We start from the raw sequence: 20,004 nt of genomic DNA, 5'->3' as shown, positions 1-20,004 counted from the left end.
CAGCGCTCCCTGCTCGGCAGGCAAAAAAAGCGTCGCGCTCCCAGCGCTGCAGCGAAACCCCGGGGCCGCGGCTGTTTGCAAAGCCGGGGAGAGCGGCAGCGCCCGGGCGGCAGAAAAGTGCTAGTAAGGTTCATTTTCTGACGCCGCTTGTTGGGGTTTTTTCCTCCCTTTGACAAGTCGCACGGCCGTGGTGCTCCGCTATGATTAGTTGGTGGCTTTTTCCTACCCGCTCGCATCCCGAAACCTTGGGCCTTGTTTGCAATTCCCCAGCACCAAACCGACAAATGTTCAACTGGAAACCCAACGCGACGGCAGCGGCGAAATAAAAAAGCAAGGAAGGTCGGGGGGGAGCAGAAGAGGTAGGAGAGGAAAGAGGCCGGTCCCTCCGTTGGACCCGAGGCCGTCTGCAGCCCGGCGGCATCGTCCCCGCAGCCTGTCGCTGCTCAGCGAGGCTGGGACGGGAGCGCGCACGGGTCGGGACGGGGCTGCGCCGGGTGCCGAGCCATCGCGGCCAAACCACCGCGGGGGAAAAAAAGGGAAACTCCAAAAAAGAAGAGAGAGAGAGAGGAAAAAAAAAAAAAGGAGACTCCAAAATATCGTTCTCAGGATGGAAACGGAAAAACACCTGGAGAAAAGTGCAAACGGAAGCAAACATGAAGCAGGGTAATAGGCAGGGAGCCTTTATTGAAGGGGTAAAGGCAGAGCCACAAACAGACTATCCGTTTTCAAAGGCAAAACAAAACACCGAAATACAAAGAAAAGGATAAAATAGGAAAACTTCCCCCTCCCAAAATGCATGTCCAAAGCTCCCTCCTGCCAGATTCGTTATGCCATTACGGTGCAAATCGCGCCCCGATTTGCACACCCCGAAGAGGAGGGAGATAACGAAGTGGTTAAAGGACGAGCACAACCTCCCCTCTCCGCCCCGCTGCAGGCTGAGGGGGACGTGGGGTGAGAGCAGCATGTTCAAACACAGGTTTTTCTTTTTCCCCCTCCTTTCCAGACAGCTACTGTACAAAACGAAACAGAAATTTATAATAAATACCTAACACAAGAGGCTCAGTACGTTGCTACAATCCTTCACTGAAGGGAAACATATATATACACGTATATATCCTAATATATAACCTCGTGGACTGACACCAGCGTCACGGCTACACGGTGCTAAGGAGGGTCGGGAATCCCGTAAAACGCCGCTCGCCGTTTTCCTTGGCGCCGTCTCGGGGATGTCTCCAGCTGAAATTTGTGACCCATCCTACGTGGGGGCTAGTTACGAGGCTGGAGAGGAAACACACGCTCGCCTCCGCCTTAAAACCCTCCTCGACCCGAAGGGGAGAAGAAAACAGCCCAGCGAGGCTGCACGGCTCGAGCACGCAGCTATTGGTGCGAGCGAGAGGGTTCAAATTCCTGCAGATTAATTAGCAGACGCAGAACCTGGCCTGAAGGTAGGTCTGAACCAAAGCCCAAACAGCGCCGGATCCAAACGCTGCAGCTGGCCTTCGTTTTTTATTTTTTCCAAAAGAGCCAAGTCCAAATCCTGCAGCCTGAGCCCTCCGGATGGGGAAAAGGCTTAACCCCAGGTGGGAATAAACCCCCCTGGGTTGCGATAGGAATTACGTAGGGACGATGAAGGCTGAACATCTCAGGTTTAGCTCGACTCTGGGGCGAAAAGGAAAAGAAAAGGGCAGGGGGAACGAAACGCGGCTTCCAGCCCAGAATTGCTCAAGCAGGGCTGGAGCCAAAGCCCAGCCCGGAGCGTCTCCGCGTACGCCGGGGCTGGAAAGAGGACCGGAGCGACGGCACCTGGCCGCGTCGCGGGCCGAGGAGAGGCCGCGCCGGCATCTGCGAGTTCTGGAGATGGTCAGAGGTTTTGCATCGTCGTAGATGATGAATCCAGCAGGAACCGCGACGATCATCGAGCCCAGCTTCCTGCCTAGCGCGGGCCAAGAGCCGGCCCTGCAAGCCAAATTAGCAAATTATCTGAAAAACTAAAACCACAGCTGATAAAATAAATAGGCGGTGGACTGGAGGCCAAGGAGGACGGTATGGGAAAGGAAATGCTCGCACACCCGAGCGTCCACCCCAGGGGTACCGCTTCTCCAAGGCCACAAGCGTTTCACGGTCAAAGCACTGCAGACGCTTGGATTAATCCCCACGGCAGCCCTGCAAACCAGACCGGGTTTAACTAGCCTCGGTTTTATAGCTGGGGAAATCGAGGCGTGGGGAGCAGGCGTTCCTGGTGGGATTGCAACTCGAGCAATAACTGCTTTGCAGTCCCATGCTCTGACCCGCCGTCTTAGGAGAGGATTTCTTGGTTTTCCTCGCGGCCGAGGAGGAGGAGGGCAGCGAGGAAGACGGGCAGGTACCCGCAAGGCTGGTGTGAACTCCCCGGACTGACCTGAGTTTCCAATGAACCTGCCTGGCGCAGGGAGAAGAGGGACCGCCCTAAGCAGCTCCCTGCATTTCAGCATCTGGGGGCGTTTGGAGGCGGCGATTTGCAGCATCGTAGAGTATAAATCGGGCAGGAGCCACTAGGGTCATCGAGCCCGACTTCCTGCCCCACGCCGGCCAGCAGCCGCCCTGGGCTCGTTCCCGACTTATCTCGGAGACTAAAACCGCGGCCGATAAAGCGCGCCTCGCCCTCCAAGACACCCACGCTGCTGCGCCGAGGGGACCGCGAGCTGAGCCGAGCTCCCCCCTCTTCGCAAAGACATCCAGGTTTTGTCACCTCCTGAACCGGCTCCCCCAGCCCGGACCTCGACCTGCAGCTGGGACGGAGGGATGGGGAAAGCCAGCTCCACAGTTTGCGGCACGAGCCCCCTCCCCGCGAACCCACCCCACTGAACCGGACAAATTTAGTCTCCGTCGGAGATGGAGCTCCTACAGAACCACCCAAACGGCGGCTGCAGGCTCGGGCCTCGGTCCAGCGCTGGGGATCAGCAGCACCTCGACCCGCACCCTTGACCGCCTCGAGCGTCTGCAGGGGGGAAACGCGGGTCACCCGCTTCGGAAACGGCCTCGAGATACGCTTCTTTCCCCCTTAAATTAAAATCTGCCTGCTGTCCGCCAGTCGGAAAGAGAGAAAGGACGAGGAAGGGTGGTTCCTCCCCGCCGGGACGCTGTCGCTCCCCGCTCTGAGGTAGACGTCGGGCGGGCGGGGACGCTCCGCCGGCGGGGAGCGGCCCTTCTCTCACGTCCCTTCGTCCTCCCGGCCGTCCGTCCACGCCTGCGTCCCGCCGCGGCTCAGCACTGCCGCGGGGAGCAGGCCGCGGTGGCCGGCGGCGGCGGCGGGCGGCCGCACTTCTCCGGGGCCACCACGGTCCCCGCGTAGTCGACGCAGGAGGAGCCGCGCGTCCGCACGCCCTCGCCGCAGCTTTGGGAGCAGGGGGACCACGGGCCCGGGCGCCACAGCGGGCAGGGCAAGTCTCCGCAGGGCTTGATGTCCTCGGGCTTCAGGGCCCTGTCGCAGGCGGAGGAGGCCTGGCCCTCGACGTCCCGGCAGTCCACCGTCCGCCTCTGCCAGCCGGAGCCGCACGTCTTGGAGCACTCGGACCAGTCGCCCAGGACCCACTGCGAGGTCAGCATCGGCCGGATGACGTTGGCCGACTTCTTCTCTTTGTCCTTCTGCTTGCTGAAGGGGACGTCCTTGGGGATGAAGAAGGTGTACTTGACTTTCGGGGGGAAGACCTCGCTGGCGATGGTCAGCAGCTGGACCGTGAGGGGTTCAGGGAGCTGCCGGAAGCTCTGGAGCCTCTCCAGGGTCGTCATGGAGCCGCTGTACTTCAGGATGGTTCCCTTTATGAGGATGTCCTGCTCCATGGCCGAAATGGCAAAGTCCCCGTTCAGCAGGTACCTGCCCTCCAGAGTCCGCAGGGCCAGGTAGTTCCCGTCGTGACGGACCCCGCGGTGGCTGCGCTGCTTGACGTCGATGTTGGTCGCTCCAGCGGGGATGGTGACGATGTCGTTGTAGCCGTACCTGCGTGGGGCAAAGAGACAGGGCTGTTTCCCGGGAATTACTAAGGAGAGACTCATGCACGGGACAACACGTTGCCCGGGGCTGTGTTAAATTGGGAGACTTCCCTGAATTACACACGGCAATGAGCATTGCAATGAAACCAGCAGCCCCACGGTTACTGCCCTCGGTAGGAAACTGCAGCTGCTCTCCTGCTGCCCTTACTCCTTTTTCTTTTGAAAAGGCTGAAGGGTTTTGTACGAAAAGCCTAGCTCTGCCACTGATGATGCCAAAGGCTCAAACAGCCAGACGCGAGGGAGCCGGGGGACGGCTGGCACCGTAGGCGGGGAGGAAAAGTGCGTTGGCTGGATGTTGCTGCTGGAAACGGATCGGTGCTGAAGGAGTTAACAGCCCTGCCACCTGCTCTGCCAACTCGGCAGCAACTCAAGAACGGAGGCAGCAAGAGCATCGCTGGAGAGCTGCTGCCGAGGGCGCAGAGCACCGCTCCCGTGCCGGAGGGGGGCCCTCGGCGGAGCGACGGCCGGATCCCGGGGTGCCCCTGCCCCGGGACGGCTCGGGGGCTGCGCTTCTCCGTGCCTCGCACAGCGTGGGGCGCGCCGTCGGCCCTGGACGTCTCATAATTCCTCCCAACTGCTCTAAAATGCCACCCTGGCATCCCACACCCTCGCGTGAATCAGGAGCGGCGGCGGCCGGAGGGCTTTGCACGCGTCTCCAAGGCCGGTGCTGCGGTTGGTAATTGTGTTTGGAGTATTTTGGAACAAAGCCCTAGGGTCAAACCCTGCTCTCAGTCGCCCTGGCCTCCCTAACCCTGATCTTAATGGGATCTCTTCTTGGCTGTAGTTACCACGTTAATCTCTCTTTAGTCAACCACAAACAATTCATAGGAGAATGGAAGCTCCATTCATCTGGCTCCCTGGACGGAAACCATTTAGGAAATCTAATTTGACTGCGTGAGTCACCTCGCCGCATGGAATTGGATGTGTCGGGCTTTTGTTAGGATCTTTTCAACAAAAGCCGCCGCGGGACGCTTTAACTCCAGCTCCTCGACAAAGCCGCGGCGATCTCCGGCGAGGGCTGCCTCGAAGGCCGCGGGGGGCACATCCCCGAGCCCGGGGCCCGGGAAAAGCTATACACCCCATCCAGGGAAGCGGGGCGCCTGCTGGAAACCGGTGCCGGGGAAGGTCCGGGGACTCAACCAGCCAGATGTGCAAACACCGTCCCTGCTCTTCGATAAGCCCGGGCTTGACCGTGTTTCCTCGGCAGCCAGCGTAGGAGACGCTTACGCAGAAGCCGGGCTTTGGTGAACATCTGTCCGGCATTCCTGGGCTGGCTGCAGGGGACCGCGCGAGCCAGCGCTCCCCCCGCCAGATGTTGCTGGGTCAGGATCTCTGGGTAGTTAAAGCAGCTTTTCCAACCACATCCGCGAGGGGAACAAATTCGTCTCTTTGCTTCCTCCCCACAGCCCGATGCCGTCCCTCTCTCTGCCCTGCCCCTCCACCCCGTCTCCGCGGACCCGCTCCCCCCGGGGCCTTACTTGGATCGGTTGAGCGAGCCGGATATTTTCCTGCACGTGGAGCCGTTGCCGCCGCACACCCCGCACTTGTCCAGCTTCTTGGAGGACCCGACGACGTGATCGCAACCGGCCTTGATGCACTGGCCGTGCACGCAGATGGAGAGGGTCTCCGGCCCGCACAGCGTCCCGTCGATCACCTGGGAAAGAGCACGCGAGGAGGAGCGATCGCGCTACGGCTCGGCGCGGGCGTTTTAACGCGGTGAGGAAGGGCATCAGTGGCCGTCGTCACGGGATGCTTACTTTGGCCTCAAAGACTTTGAACTCGCTCCGGCCCCGGGCTCGGCAGAAGAGCTTGCACCGATCTCGGGGCGACACGCCGGCGTACTTGGGAACCCACTCGAGGCGATTGCCATCCAGGTCCGTAAAGTTGTAGCTGTTGTACTTCTCGCACTGCTGCTCCCTGAAGCTCTTGCCTGGGCACAAAGGCAAAACGTGACCCCACGGGCGCCCGAGGGTGCCGCGGGCATCGCCGCCGTTGCCTCCGCGCGCCCAGAGGTGCGGGAGGGAGCCCGGCGCGACGGGCGCGCTCGGTGCACGTTCGAGGCGATTGCAACCCCTATCGCCAACCCCCTCCGGTCTGGGAGGAACGGGGCGGGTTTGCACCCCGCGCTTACCGTCGGCGGGGCACTCCTCGGTGCGGCACGACTGGTACCTGGCGCGCTGGCCCTCGCAGTAGCGGCCGCCGTGCCGGGGCTCGGGGCTGTCGCAGTGGCGGTGGGAGAACTGCACGCCGCCGCCGCACGTCCGCGAGCAGCTGCCCCAGGGGCTCCAGGGGCCCCAGGCCCCGTCCACCGCCGCCTGCAAGAGGCCCCCGGGGCGCTGGGAGAGGCGGCGCGGAGCCCGCCCACCCCACCGCCAGCAAACGGAGCCGCGCGAAACCCATCCGCAGATGCGGCCCACGAGCCCAGGCGCGCTACCGTCCGGGCGCAAAACGGGCTCCGGGACGTCGGGCTCCCGACCCACCGCCCGCCCCCGGCTCCCCCGGCTCCCCCGGCTCCCCCGGCTCCCCGGCGGGGCCCCGGCGGCGTCACCTGGGGCTGCAGGGCTCCCGGCGGCAGGCAGCGGCCGTCCCAGCAGAGCCCGCCGCCGGCGCAGGGGGTGCCGTCGGCCCAGGGCAGGCTGCCGTTCTTGGTGTGGCACAGCGGCTCGCCGGCGCCCGTCCGGCACCACAGCTGCGCGCAGACGTCCTCGGCCGTGGTGTTGGGGCAGTGCTGGAAGCCCTTGCCGAAGAGCTGCTGGCACTGCCCGTCCAGGCTGTAGAGGGGCCCGCGGCCGGGCAGCTCGGCCGGCAGGGCCAGGGCTTGGGCCGGCGCATCGAGCAAGCAGTCCCCTGCGCCGCGGGCGGAAAAACGCAAGGATTAGGCTGGAAACGCGTCGGGGCCGGACGCTGGGGCGTGGGGAACCCAAAAGCCCAGCGGTCCTGCTTACCCCCCAGATGACTCCAGGGCTTGCAAAGAGCCCAGGCAACCAAGGCGAAGGCCAAGGCTCCTTACCGTGCCCGCCGTCCAGGAACTCGGTGAGGTACATGGCGCTGCAGGGCGACCACGGCTGCGTCCTGTCGAGCTGCACGAAGAGCGGGGCCATCACGTGGTGCTTGCCGAGGGGCCCGAAGAGCCGCTCGCACGTCTTGGAGTCGTCGTGGGGCATGCTGAGCACGTGGCCTGGCAGGGGAGGGGGGGGGGCGTCAGCGAGCTGTGCCGGGGGGGTCCCGAGGATTTATCAGACGCTTCCCCCCCCGCTGCAAACACTAGTTGCTTTGCCAAATCAGAAGCAATAAAAAAAAAGGTGCTTGCGCACTGTATATTAATGGTACGGCCTGTTATGCGGGACAAAGTGGCCCAAATCAGGTGCCAGATCACTATGAGCAGCAAAAAGGGGGCGAGATGTTCTTGGTCGCACGCCTTCGCTCATCACAGCTTAGTCGCACCAGATAAATGCATCGATTTACACTAACTGAGGCACTTCCAAGCTCATCACCCCCCGCCTGCATCCACCAGCTTGTTGGCCCCCCAGGGCCGTCACGGACTTTGCAGGCGATGCCCAGCTGCCCCCCCCGGGGCAGAGCCCCCGCCGCCAGGGCATTACCCAGCTCGTGGGCCAGCGTGTAGGCTGCCTGCAGGCCCTCGTCTTCGATCACCGAGCAGCTCTTGTTGCGGTCGCACATGGTGCCGATGTCGGCCACCCCCAGCGTGTCGCAGCTCTGGTGCCCGCAGAAGTCCTGTTGGGAAGCAGGGCCAAGGGGGGCTGAGGCGGGGGGGGAAGACACCCCCGGGGGCCGCGGCTGGTGGTCCCAGCCTCGCGTTTCCTAGCGTCCCCCGCTTTCTGGCCTGCCTGCAGCTCGCCGGACCAGACAGAAAACGTTTCATGGGGGAGGAGGACATCGGGGTCCCACCAGGTCGCACGCTCACCGCGCTCCCTGCACAAGTCACTGCCTCTCTCCGCCCCAGCCTACACCAGCTGCAAGCACCATCCTTCACCGAACGAGCCGCGGGGATCCCTCCTCTTCCTCCGCTCAGGATGAAGGGCGTGCAGGGGACATCTCTGGTGCTTCTGCCCCCCACGCCCCCTGCCCCCCCCGGCCACGGCGAGGGGCCCCGCGGACCTGTCTGGTGAGCAGGACGGCGGTGTCGTAGTGCTCGGGGTGCCGGTCGCTGGGCGGGTTGAACCGCTGCTGCCAGCTGCAGAAGTTGCGCAGGGTGAGGCCGCCGTTGTCGGAGACCTCGGGCCCCGCCGCCTCGTCCTCCACCACGAGCACCTTCACCACGGCCAGGCTGACGGCGTTCTGCAGGCTGGGGTGCCGGTAGAGCCGGGCCGCCACCGACATCAGCGTCAGCACGTGGCTCTGCGGGGAGACGGGCACGGGTGGGCGACTCGCCGGCGGGTGCCCCATCGGCAGGGCTCGAACCCGGCGGCCTCGGCCGCGACGCGGAGAACCGGCGATGACTCAACACGTCCGACGCTCCGGCAATGCTGAGGCTGATGTAAACATCTTATCGGAGCACCGAGATGCCTTTCTGGCTCGGCTCACGGACTCGGCGTCACGAGAAAGCAATGCAGATGTTACGCAACCGCGCCGGGGCTGGCGAAGGGAAAGCGGCTGCTCTCGCCCCGGACGACCCGCGCGTCGCGGTCCCGCTCGAGTGGCTTTAGTGCCGTTATCGAACGAAGCGGGGAGGAGGCGACGCCAGGCCGGGGGGGGCCGGACGCTGCCCTCGCGGACGCCTGGGCTTGGCCGCGCTCGCGGGGCTGCTCCGGCTCCGAACGAACCTGGCGGCTATTTAGTGCAGATGCAAAGGTCGAATTCACTCGTTCCACCATCTGGTGGCTATTTCTACCCGTCCCCGGGCCGCGGGGGCTCAGCTGCATCCCTGCAGCAGCCCGGCGGCCCCGGGGGGACGCGAGCCACCTGCGCCGCGCTGGCCCGGCCACGGTTGCGAGCCGGGTCCAGAACCGGCATCCCCCGGGATCGGGGGAGGCCGAGGGGGCTCCGCTGGCCCGTGACTGCACGGGCCCTGATGCCCCCCGCGCGTCCTTCTCCCTGAAAGAACTGCCACAAAGTCGAAGTCAACCTCGTCCGAGAGGTCGCTGGCTCCGCAGCAGCCTCCAAGGTTTCCACACCCAGGATACAGGATGCCTTCTGCCCCGAGACCCCTGTCTTCACAGCAGCTCGGATCCCTCGTTGCACAGCCCCCAAACTTCTCTCCTACCATGGCATCCCGGGTCCTTACCAAGCACCGGGGAGGTCCCTAAGTGAGGCGTGCCACAAATATCCAGGTATCGCCAGCCCTGCTCCTAGCCCTCTGCTTGGGGAGGAGGAGGAGGAAGCCCTGCTCTGGGGCTTTGCGAGGAGAAAACTCTTTATCTTCATCTGCTCCGGGACTTATTCCTGGGGGAGACACCACCTCCTCCAACCACGCAGCGGCCTGATGCTCGCGAGACCGCGGGTAGCAAACAGCACACGGCAAGGAGGGTTTGCAAGGGCAGGGACGGAGCACGGAGAACTACAGGGATAACCTTCAACGCGACAGTGTTGAAGGACTTCACCGTCTGCTAAAGACTCTTGCAAAATCTCCGCTTGCATTCTTCTTCATGGGAAGCGCTTGGAAGCTGAACTCAGCACAGAGCCCCAAGCTGTTGGGTTTTTTCCCTTTCTTTTTCGCAACGAGAGAGAAATTGCAACGACAGACACTAATTATTATTGTGGTATGCAGACAGTGACCTTATGTCGTCGGGCTGGTCCTCGGGATCCACCCACGGCAGAAGGGTGGCAGGGAGCTGCGCAGCACCCGGAGCGACCGGCTCTCCCCGCGCTCGCGGAGGGGCAGCGGGAAAACGCCCGCAGAGGTTAGCGACTGGGGAGCTGCTTGGCTCCACCAGCCCTAGGACTGCAGGTTTGCTAGCTGGGCTTCTTTGCTGTGTTTTTTTTATTCTTATTAATTATTTTGCTTTCTCCCGCGAAGCCAGCACTTCTGCAGGGGGAAAACAAGCGCTGAGATTTCTGGAGCTCGGCCCCGTGCCGTAGCCACCCGCGGGCTTTACAGGGACTGGCTCGCAACGGCGCTCCCGAAACCTCACACATCTCCCTGGAAAAGCCGCGGCAGCCCGGGAGGAATCCCAGCTTAGCGGCCTGAGCTGTGTTTGCTGCGGTCTCAGGCATCCGCTTCGCAGGCCAGGCCTTGCAGTCCGGGATTACCCGGAGGGGAAGGGAAAGGCGGGCTCCTAGCCATCGCCTGCAGAGGAAGGCTTGAAACCTTATTTATCAAAAGACCAGAGAAATCCCAAAGGAAAGGCCACCGCAGGAATCTGGTCCTGCTGCCAGCTGGCAGAGGATGCCACGGCCAGCTTTTACACCCGCCCGTTGCTTTAGGCGTCTCGTTGAATATACCCTCAGCATTTTGGGAATCTCTTCGAGTGCAGCTTGGACTGCGGGTGCTCAGCCCAAACGCACGTGCTTCGGGACGTCAGGAGAATCAGCATTGCCCCCTGCCTCGCTTTCCCACGCTCAAGAAACCCACTCTGCTGTATCAGGGATGCTCACCCTCCTTTCTGACGTGTTTTGGGTCCTTTGCAGGAAAAACACAAAGAATAACTCTTGCATATCTGCTTCGCACCCATCACTACGCACGGGGGCACTTTGCAGTCACTGCAGGTCGCATCCCGCAGAGTCCTCCCCGACCTGCTGGGCTCTCACAGGTTGTATCGCTCAACACGGCCCTGCTAATGCCCCCAAAAAACGACGAAACCCCCCAAAATTTCAGTCCTGGCTCTGCTCTCCCTTCCCTCACCAACTCCCTAATTTCTCCTCATTTACACGAGAGTTAATGGAAGCAGAATGAAGCTCTTGTTACCTAAATCAGGTTAACAGCTGAGCTGTAACGGCTCAATCCATGGCCTGGATCGATTAAAAATAAATCACTGATAGTTTCCCTAATAACAGCGTGAAATTGGTTATAATTTGCGATGCTCGAATGCATCGGATGGCGATGATCTTTCGCTTGATCTGCTACAGCTTATGCAAGAAGATAACTTGGACAATAAACAATGCCTGTGACCTTTAATAAATACTGGGTAATTAGAGTGTGGTTACAGGAAAAGTCACTATATAAATACGGTTTCTTCTGACTCAACGTTTCTGCTCCCTGCGCATCTCCCCGCCAGATCCGCGGATCTCACCAACATAAGTGAGCCATCACTCGGTTTTGGCCCACCAAGCTTAATTACCATGGGGGGAGTGGGAAGAGTATCTGGTGTCTGGAGCTGCCCACAACTGCGATTCTGCCCGTGTCTTTTTTTTGCTGAGAATAAAAGATGCAGAAACAGAGCAGGTGTTTTTATACTGCTGCTCTTGGAAAAAAACCACCCTGAGCTGGAGAAGCTGCTAGAGCTGCTGGAGATTTTCCCCCAAGCACTTAAACATGCTGCTGCGCTGTTCACCCGGAGAGCTCTTCTGCTCCTTCCCATCCAGAAGCACCCTGAGAGGCGACACACAAATATTTCTCTTTGAGACACAGAGAAGGTGTCGGTAAGAGGGGAGATGAGTGAAGGAGACTGGAAACTCTGGAAACTAATGGGGAAGCCCTCTGCTATGGATGCACGGCTTTCCTGGCAGCCTGCTTGTCCCAGGGCTTTCCTAGCTGCTGCCCGAGGTCCCGTACCGCCAGCACACCGGTCACGGGGGACAGTGGGTCTCCTCCAGCGCCGGCACAGCTCCCCTCGGCCGTTCCCCCCCCCCCCGGGAAGCATGATGGAGCCCCCGGGGAAGGACAAGGCAGGCAAAAGCGGCGAGTCCGCCCTGCCAAGCCGCAGCCCCCGGGTTGAGCCTGCCGGCTGCTCCGTGCTGAGCCCTGCAAGCGCGTCTCCAGCGAGCCCATACCCAGAGGGGACCCGCGGCACCGGCGCAGCGCCCGGCAGCCTGGGCAAGCGGGAAGGGTGCGGGACTGGGCTGAGGAGCATCCCTGCCGGGCAGGCACGCGCCACCGCCTTCCCCAGCTGCGGCATCGGGCAAAAAGCGCATCCCCGGACGGAGGGATGAGGAGGCATCCAAACACCCACGCGAGGAGGGAGAGCACCAGCCACCGCTCGGCTGCTGGCAGGTGGCTGCGGACGGGACGGGACGGACGCCCCGGCTGCTCCTCCCGTGCCGGCTGGGCCTCCTACCCGGAGGGGAGCTGAGCCCATCGCCGCCGCACCGACCTTAACCCCCTCTGCGGCAGGGGGGCACGGGCCATCGCGGTCCTCCCCGACGCAGGCTCCTGGGCTCCCTACCAGGCTGCCCGGGCACCGACTGCACCCGCGGGGCAACCTCGCAGCCTCCGCGCAGAGCCTGGCGGCTCCGACACGGCCAGGGAGGGGGGACGCTGCCAGGGTCCCCGTCCCCAGCCCTCCGGCTCGGCCCAGGCGGTCCCGGTGCCCTCCTCGGCTCCCGCTGCATCCCCGAGCCCTGCGCGAAGCCCTCGGGGTGCGTGTGGCGGGGGGGACACGGGGCTCTGCTGCTCCACTGTGCCGCCCCCGGGCAAGGCACGAGGCGGGGATGGACGGCAGCGGGGCCGGGATGGGCAGAGGGCACCGGACCCGGCGGGGACGCTGGGGACAGCCGGGAGCCGAGGTGCCAGCGTGCAGAGGGGCGGGCGGGCTGGGGGCACGGAGCCGGGGTGTGGGGGGGAAATGGGGGAGATCGGGGGGGGGAGAAATAGAGAAAACAGGGGGAGCGGACAGATGGGGGACATGGAAGGGATGGAGAAAGAGGGAATGGGGGCATGGAGAAAGGAAGGAACAGAGAAAGAGGGAATGGGGGACGGAGGCAGGGAGAAGAGAGGGATGGAGGAGCAGAGGGCGTGGGGGTCACTGAAAGTGAGGGATGGAGGAACAGGGCATGAGGACACGAAGGAGCGAGGGATGGAGGAACAGAGGGCTCGAGGGCACGGAGAAGCGAGGGAGCAGAGAAATGGAGGGCACGGAGAAGCGAGGGAGCGGAGAAACGGAGGGCGCCGGGTGCACGGAGAAGAGAGGGAGCGGAGAAACGGAGGGCACGGAGAAGAGAGGGAGCGGAGAAACGGAGGGCACGGAGAAGCGAGGGAGCAGAGAAACGGAGGGAACCGGGAGCACGGAGAAGCGAGGGAGCGGAGAAACGGAGGGCACCGGGAGCACGGAGAAGCGAGGGAGCGGAGAAACGGAGGGCACCGGGAGCACGGAGAAGCGAGGGAGCGGAGAAACGGAGGGCACGGAGAAGCGAGGGAGCGGAGAAACGGAGGGCAGGGGGCAGGGGGGCAGCGGCGGGGCCGGGCGGGGCAGCCCCTTACCTCCACGTCCTCCCCGTAGAAGCGCACCATGGAGGCGTCGGCCACCAGCAGCGTCTCCACGTAGCGCGCCGCGGACACGAAGCGCTTGGCGCGGCGGGGCGCGGCGGGCGGCGGCGGCTCCTCCGCGGGGCCGGGGCTCGACGGCGGCGGCGGCGGCGGGGCGGCGCGGCGCCGGAGGCGGTGCGGGCGGCGCCAGGGCGGGCCGGGCGCGGGGGGCCGCAGCGGCTGCAGCGCGTAGGCCTGGCCGTCGAGGAGGAAGGAGCCGCGCAGGCCGCCGGCGCAGAGGCTGAGGGCGGCGGGCGCGTCGGGTCGCCCCTCGACGGCGCCCGCGTAGAAGCCGCAGGGGCGGCGCGGCGGGCGCGGGCGGCCGCCCAGGCGCTGGAGGCGGAGGCGGGGGGCCAGGAAGGCGGCGTCGGGCCGCAGGCGCAGCACGACGGCGCGGCCGAAGGCGGCGAGCCGCAGCGCCAGGTGCCCCGGCGGCGCGGGCAGGCGGGCGGGCAGCAGCGGCTGCGCCTCCCGCGGCGGCGGCGGCAGCGCCCAGGCGTGGCACAGCAGCAGCAGGTGGAGCGGCGCCCGCCGCCCCGGCACCGGCACCGGCAGCGGCATCGCCGCCGCCCGCCTCCGCCTCCGCCTCCGCCTCGGCCTCGGCGCCGGCCGGGGCGCTGCGCGGAGCGGCGGCCCCCGAGGCTGCAGAAGCCGGCGCCGGCTGCGGAGCCCGCTGTATTTATACTTTCTCCCCCGGCTTTGACATAAGAGGTTTATTTTTGATCTCTCGCTGGTCCCCACTCCCCTCCCCTGCCAGCCAGAGGCTGGGGGAGGAGGAGAAGTGAAAGAGAGAGAGAGAGAGAAAAAAAAGAAGGAGAGAGAGAGAGAGAAAAAAACCCACTTTTGGATGGGATTTGAGGCCAATCAGGAGCCGGGCGCCCCGCCTGCCTCCGAGTGTCAACTGCAGCCTGCTACTCCCCCGGCATTAACCCCTTCCGCCCGGGCGGGCCCGATCCTGCCGGGGGGCTGGGGGGGTCCCGCCTCCGCCCGCTCCCCCCCCGCCCCGACACCGCGGGAAATGCCCCCGGGGGTCGCCAGCACGGTCCGGTGCGGCTCTTATTTAGCCTGGTGTCACTTCACCGCTGCTCGGGAAGCCGTCTGGGCATCTCGGCGGGCAGGGCGGGAGGTGCCCGGGGACGCTTTGCCCCGCGGTTCCCACGGCCTTGGCGAGCCGGGCACGGAGCGCGCTGGGCCCCCGGGAAACTCCGGCAGGGCCAAAGACAAGGAGGTTTCCGCGAACGGCTGGGTCCGCGGGGGGTTTCCTGGTGCCGAAACAAGGCAGTGGGCTTCACGAGCTACATCAGACTTCTGGAAAGTATCTATGCAAATAAAGCGATCCTGCCAGCTTCTCCTGTCCGTTTTTGGGGGCAGCGTGGGGTGCGACTTCATCGAAGCGGCGGGCAGAAACTCGCTGTCCCCGCTGGGAAGCTGCCTAGCACCAGGGAACAGGGGCTGCAGCGGAGCAAGGGAATAGCACACAGGCTCGGACGGATAAAGCGGCAGCTCGTGTCCGGAGATGCCTGCTTTCCCGGGAAATCAGTGTCCCGGCCAAGGCCGAGCGGCGAGGTGGAGGGTTAAACGCTGTTCTCCCTTTACGTGGGGCTGTATTCACATCTGCAGGGTAGAAAAGCAAAAGGGAGCCCACAGATCGGGGCTGGGACCTGAGAGCAGCCCCGAGCCCCGACTCTGCCCCTCTTCTCCGTCCTGAACGTGGCCGATGTGAGGCAGGAGCAGTGCAGAGGGTGGGCAGGCCCGTGCGTTGCCCCCGCGCTGAACCGGGGCAGGTAACGCTGCGGGGCCGCCGCGTGCGGCTCTCCAACGGGATGCAATTTATTCCCGGCTCTCCGTTTCCAGAGCTGCGCCTTTGATCTCAGAGGACGTGCCTGCGTCCTAGCTCCGAGGCAGCGCTGGTTTTCATTAATGGCTCTCTGCAAACGGTAGCTGGAATTTCGGGCAGCTGATACGAGCCTCGCCGGGCTCATTGCGACCGGCTCGGAGGCACGTTGGAGACAGCAAAACCCCACCTGCCCCCCCCCCCCAAAACACACACCGGGACCGGCTTTCCCCAGGCAAAGCAGCAGAGGACAGGACACACTGGAGACTTTTCTATCTGCTTCTTAACCCCTTAGAGGACCGCAGCACGGGACACCGGGGGCTTTCACGGCAATGCCAAAGCTCACCTTGACTGCGCCCGCGGGGCTCCCCGAGCATGTGAAAGCCATTAGCTCGGCAGTCACTGCGATTTAAAGGCCCTTTGATCAACCGGTTTGCAAACTTCTTCCCCTCTTCCTTCCTGCAAAGCTGCACAGCCCCTTGCCCCAGCCCTCCCGGGGCCGAGCCCTGCGCGTGAGCACCCATCTCCCCGGGGAGCTTTGGCCGCCACGATGAGACCCGCATTGCATTTGCCAGTCCCCTGAGACTGCTTGATTTTTGGGGCGTCTCCGGGGTGCTTTGGCGTGCCCTGCTCGCTTTGGAGAGGGGCTCGCACTGCTGGGCCGCGCTCGTGGTTTATCCTGTTACCGTGCTGCTCGCTTTGCCCTCGGTCCGTCTCCTGCCTAGAGCAAATATTTGAGCGAAATATCTGAGATACAAACAAAATAGCAGCAAGAAAATAGCCACTAGATGTCAGTGCTGCCTCACGCTGGGCCGCGCGACTCAAGAAGTGGGTCCCCGTGGGTTCGCTCCTGCGGAGCAGGTATTGCTCCCGCAAGGGCGCTGGAAACGTTCACGAGGTCCCAACCGAGCTCCGCGGATGCCGCCGGGGACCGGTTTCCTCCTCCCGCTGCAAAGCTCAGCCAGGGCTGGGTATACGAGTATTTCAGTTTGATTAGTTTTCCTTTTAAGCCAAGCCCAGCAGGCAGCAACAAATGTCTCCCAGAAAAGCACCTGGGCTCTGCATCAGGGCAGCGGGCTTGTGGCCTGCCAAACCGTCTCCTAGGGTGTTCAGCGAAAATGGCCTAGCTGCGAAGGTTGCAAACTCAGATTCAGGGAAATGCTTGCAACTTGGTGTTGTGTTTAGCTTGCTGCAAATTTGCATGAGAAAAAGCTCTGGGCTTGAGCTGGAGCAGGGTTCAGGGCTGCCTTGGCAAACGAGTGAGTGAATTGAGCAGCAAAATACATTGTCCTTATATAAACTCCTAACTGCGCTACGGAAAACCCAGCTGCATGGACTCAGCCACGAGAGGGCTCCCGTGGCTTGTAGATGTTAATCGGTTAGTGTTTAATACCTCAAAACCTGCAAGACAGTGTAAAAAGCTGTTTTCCCGTCCCCTTAGTGGGGTGTCTGACCCCCCCTTTGCAGCAGCCCTTCCCCGGGGACGGTGCCCCGATGGTGCGAGAAGGGTTGTTGGCTCCAGCGGCTGTGAGAGCTGCACCGGGGAGAACTGTAATTGCTACCCGGCATCTCAGTGTGCCAAGGCCAGAGTTAAGTATCCAGATGACAAATATAAGCCCTGCCAGGCTGGGCCTCGGTCTATCGGCTGGCAACACCTCCCGAAGCTCGCGGTGCTCCAGGCACAGCATAGGGTGTGCACACGGGGAGAAACGGGCCATGGCTGCGATGCAGCTGGTATCTGGGAAAGGATTCAGCCTCAGATTTCTGAGCCAATTTATGGCACCTCTATTTTTATTGCATTTTTATTTTTCGTGAGCAGTTGCATTTTCATTTCTTGCACACAGTTGCACTGATTTCCAGAGCAAAAAAACCCCGTGTCACCAGAGGGCAGCCTTGCTGCAGCGTGTTTCTGAAGCCTCCCTTGCACGCAGGTGTGGTGGCTGTGCTATAGGGGAAACAGGTTTGCGGCTTTCCAAAACCGAGGGCTAAATCCTATCTGCAGCGCTCCAACCTCATCCCGAGCCCCGCGCTCCTTGCAGAGCTGGCGCCCCGCGTCCTGGCTTGCAAAGTCCCCAGAGACCGGGGCAGCCGCAAGAGGAGTCCTGGTCCTTCCCCTGGTCTTGCAAAGCTGTTTTTGACAGGTGTCTGTCTAACCTGGGGTTAAAACCCCCCAAATTTCACAGCCTTCTGGAGCCCCATAGTCGTGATGGGTGAAAGAGTCCAGCAGCTGCGGCCACCTCCAAGCCCGCCCCAGCGCTGCTCTTGCTCTGAACCAGCCCATCACGGCCGACTGCGCCAGTGGGAACAGGGCAGTAGTGGTCAAGGGCGTGGAATAACCGATGTGCAGCAGGGAGAAAAGGTGGTGAAGGTCCCAGAGGAGACCTTGTCTCCATTCCTGGCTCCGTGTGGCAACCACAGCCGCTCAAAGTCACATTTCCACTCCCCAGCTCTAAAATGGAGAAGCGTATTCAGTCTTCTCCCACGCTTTAACCAGACGAAAGAAGCCCAGCCTTAGTGCTAAATAAATATGGCAAGTTATAACGAAAAGATCCTTCTCCAGAAAAAAAAGCCAGTGAAGCCCTTCTCCTCCCTACTCCACTCCTGCATGGTTTATGGGCTGACGAAAATGAACGAACTTCATAATCGTTTGCCTGAGTGATGAGCATCCTCAGCAGCTGGATTGTGCATCACCACCACCCCAGCCTTATTCCAGATGTGCGAAATTTAGACAACCCTTCGGACTTTCCCAGATCTGTAGCTTGGCAATTTTGTGAGCCTGGTGTGTTTATGTGTATACGGTTTATGTATTTATAGCACGAGCATCGCTCTGCCCGTGTATCTGCAAGAGGCAACCTCGCATACGGCTAGTTAATCGGGAATTGACCCCATCTCGGACAGGTGTGTGCCATATAGGGCTGCACAGTCCTGGGCCATAAATCCTCAGGCCCGTCAGGTGTGTGTATGAATGATAATAAACGTGGGACACTGGTTTTGGGGGGGCACGTGGGAATGTCTTTGAGGGACTACATCTGAGGAGCGAGAAAACTCCTGACTGAGAAAGCCGAGTCCATTAGCAATAAGGCTTCGCTTTGCCCAGGAGTGGTTTCCCACTCTGCTGGCATTGTTGGGAGGTCAAAAGTCAAATACAGTTAAAAAACCTCTGAACTGCAGCATTTTCTATCTCCTCTGAATTTCTCCTTACTATTTTACAGCATCCTGGAAAAACTTGCTTCTTCCATGGTCAGTGAAAGCATCTCCCTTCCTTTAAACAGGAGCGAGCCTTGAATCCCAGGGGGTGGGAATACAGAGGGGAAGTTTGGATGCTTATATCTGATGAATGAACTATCAGCAACCCCTGGACCTGCAATACTGGCTGGAAATCCGGCAGAAACAAGCGTGCTGATTTGTTAATATTCCTTGGTATTTCCATACCCAGCCTCTGCCAGATGCCAGAGGTGACACGTATGTGCCTGGCCCGCATGACAAGCCTGTAGGCATGAGCCTCCCTGCTCCAGGACCACGGCAGGAGCTGGCGCAAGGAAACAGGGAATAGGTGATCCCGCTCCAGTGTCAGATCAGCTCGTGGTTTTAATGAGGGGAAAGGACTGATGCCAGGCCTGCGACATTCACACCCACCTTCCCCTTCTGGTCTGTGTGCACTGGATTGCTCTCCAAACCCGTCTCTGCACCCACCTGCAGTCTTGCCCCAGCAGCAAAGCTCGTGGTGTGCAATGTTAGTGTGCCCGAAGATGTTTAAAGCACAGACCCTCTCCTCCCCCATCGCAGGTGAAGTGCTGCCGTCATCCTTGTTTCATAGAAGCACTGAAAGGGCTGCATGGGAAACCCACGGCAAAGCATCCTGCCCCTCCTGAGTCACCACTATCTGGGCCAGAGTAAATCTAGTTAAATCCAGTGTCTTCCTGGACCGAGGATGGAGCTGGGTTTAGGTTACAAAGACCTCCACGTGCTCAGGTTTCTCGAGTGTCTTTCCCTCACTGACCCTATCTAGACACAGCCAGATTTTCTCCAAGTCTTTCTTTCCTGGAAAGTCGCCTAACAACTCGCTTTGACTCATCTTCAATCCCCGGAGAGGATCCTCCTTCCTGCTCATGTGGTGGGGAGCTGGGAGAGCACAGCCTGAACTTTTGGGTGAGAGCCCAGGCCTCGGATCTGCCAACCTTTCAGCTGAAGACAAGTGAACTGCTAGCAAAGCCAGCTTTTCCCTGGCTAAAACCTTTCCACTCTATCTTTGGCTTGGAGCTCTCTGATGGTCTATTTTAAACTATTTCTTTTGTGAACTGGAACATCCAGGAGATACGTGAGGTTTTTGCTCTTCCTTTTGTTTCAAACTTCGCAAAATTGGCATTGGAAAGATGATGAAAAAAAAACCCCAACAACAACAAACTTGTCATTGGCTCCCGAGGCACTTGGCAGGATGCGAGAGGAAGGTGGAGAAGGAGGCAACCTTGGCTCCAGACCACAAGCCAGCTCACACTGACGTTTCCACACGAGGGTGGGCTACGGATTAGGCCTGGCTGAGATGGGATTTGCGTTAAAGTGGGTTCTAGGGAAAATCCAGAGTCAGATCCAGATGTGATAACGATGCCGTGTATCAGTAGCTGTTCCTGAGGCAACGTGGGGTCGAAAGGCATCTTCCGTCTCTGCTCCTTCATTACCAGGAGCTCTCCCTGAGGCCAGCTACATCCAGCCCATTTCCATTAAATCCAGACAAGCTACAGGAAGTGAAAAGCAACCAGATAATGCCTGGGAGTGGGACCAA

General features: G+C 61.4%; 1 protein-coding gene across 1 annotated transcript; it reads right to left on the bottom strand.

The window, feature by feature from the left end:
- Positions 1–664: 664 nt before the first annotated feature.
- Positions 665–13,994, bottom strand: ADAMTS8 (ADAM metallopeptidase with thrombospondin type 1 motif 8). Its single transcript, XM_064524310.1, has 9 exons — positions 13,346–13,994; positions 8,149–8,388; positions 7,632–7,764; positions 7,040–7,207; positions 6,578–6,876; positions 6,161–6,344; positions 5,787–5,959; positions 5,508–5,683; positions 665–3,976 (listed from the first exon to the last, which is right to left on the bottom strand). Exons 1-9 carry the CDS (start codon positions 13,949–13,951, stop codon positions 3,244–3,246), a joined length of 2,712 nt encoding a protein of 903 aa, XP_064380380.1. The 5' UTR covers positions 13,952–13,994; the 3' UTR covers positions 665–3,243.
- Between the last annotated feature and the right edge of the window lie 6,010 nt (positions 13,995–20,004).

Source organism: Dromaius novaehollandiae, chromosome 21 (genome assembly GCF_036370855.1).
Source record: "Dromaius novaehollandiae isolate bDroNov1 chromosome 21, bDroNov1.hap1, whole genome shotgun sequence".
NCBI lineage: Eukaryota > Metazoa > Chordata > Aves > Casuariiformes > Dromaiidae > Dromaius > Dromaius novaehollandiae.
The sequence above is the reverse complement of the archived record's forward strand: the minus strand, read 5'-3'. Positions and strand labels throughout refer to the sequence as shown.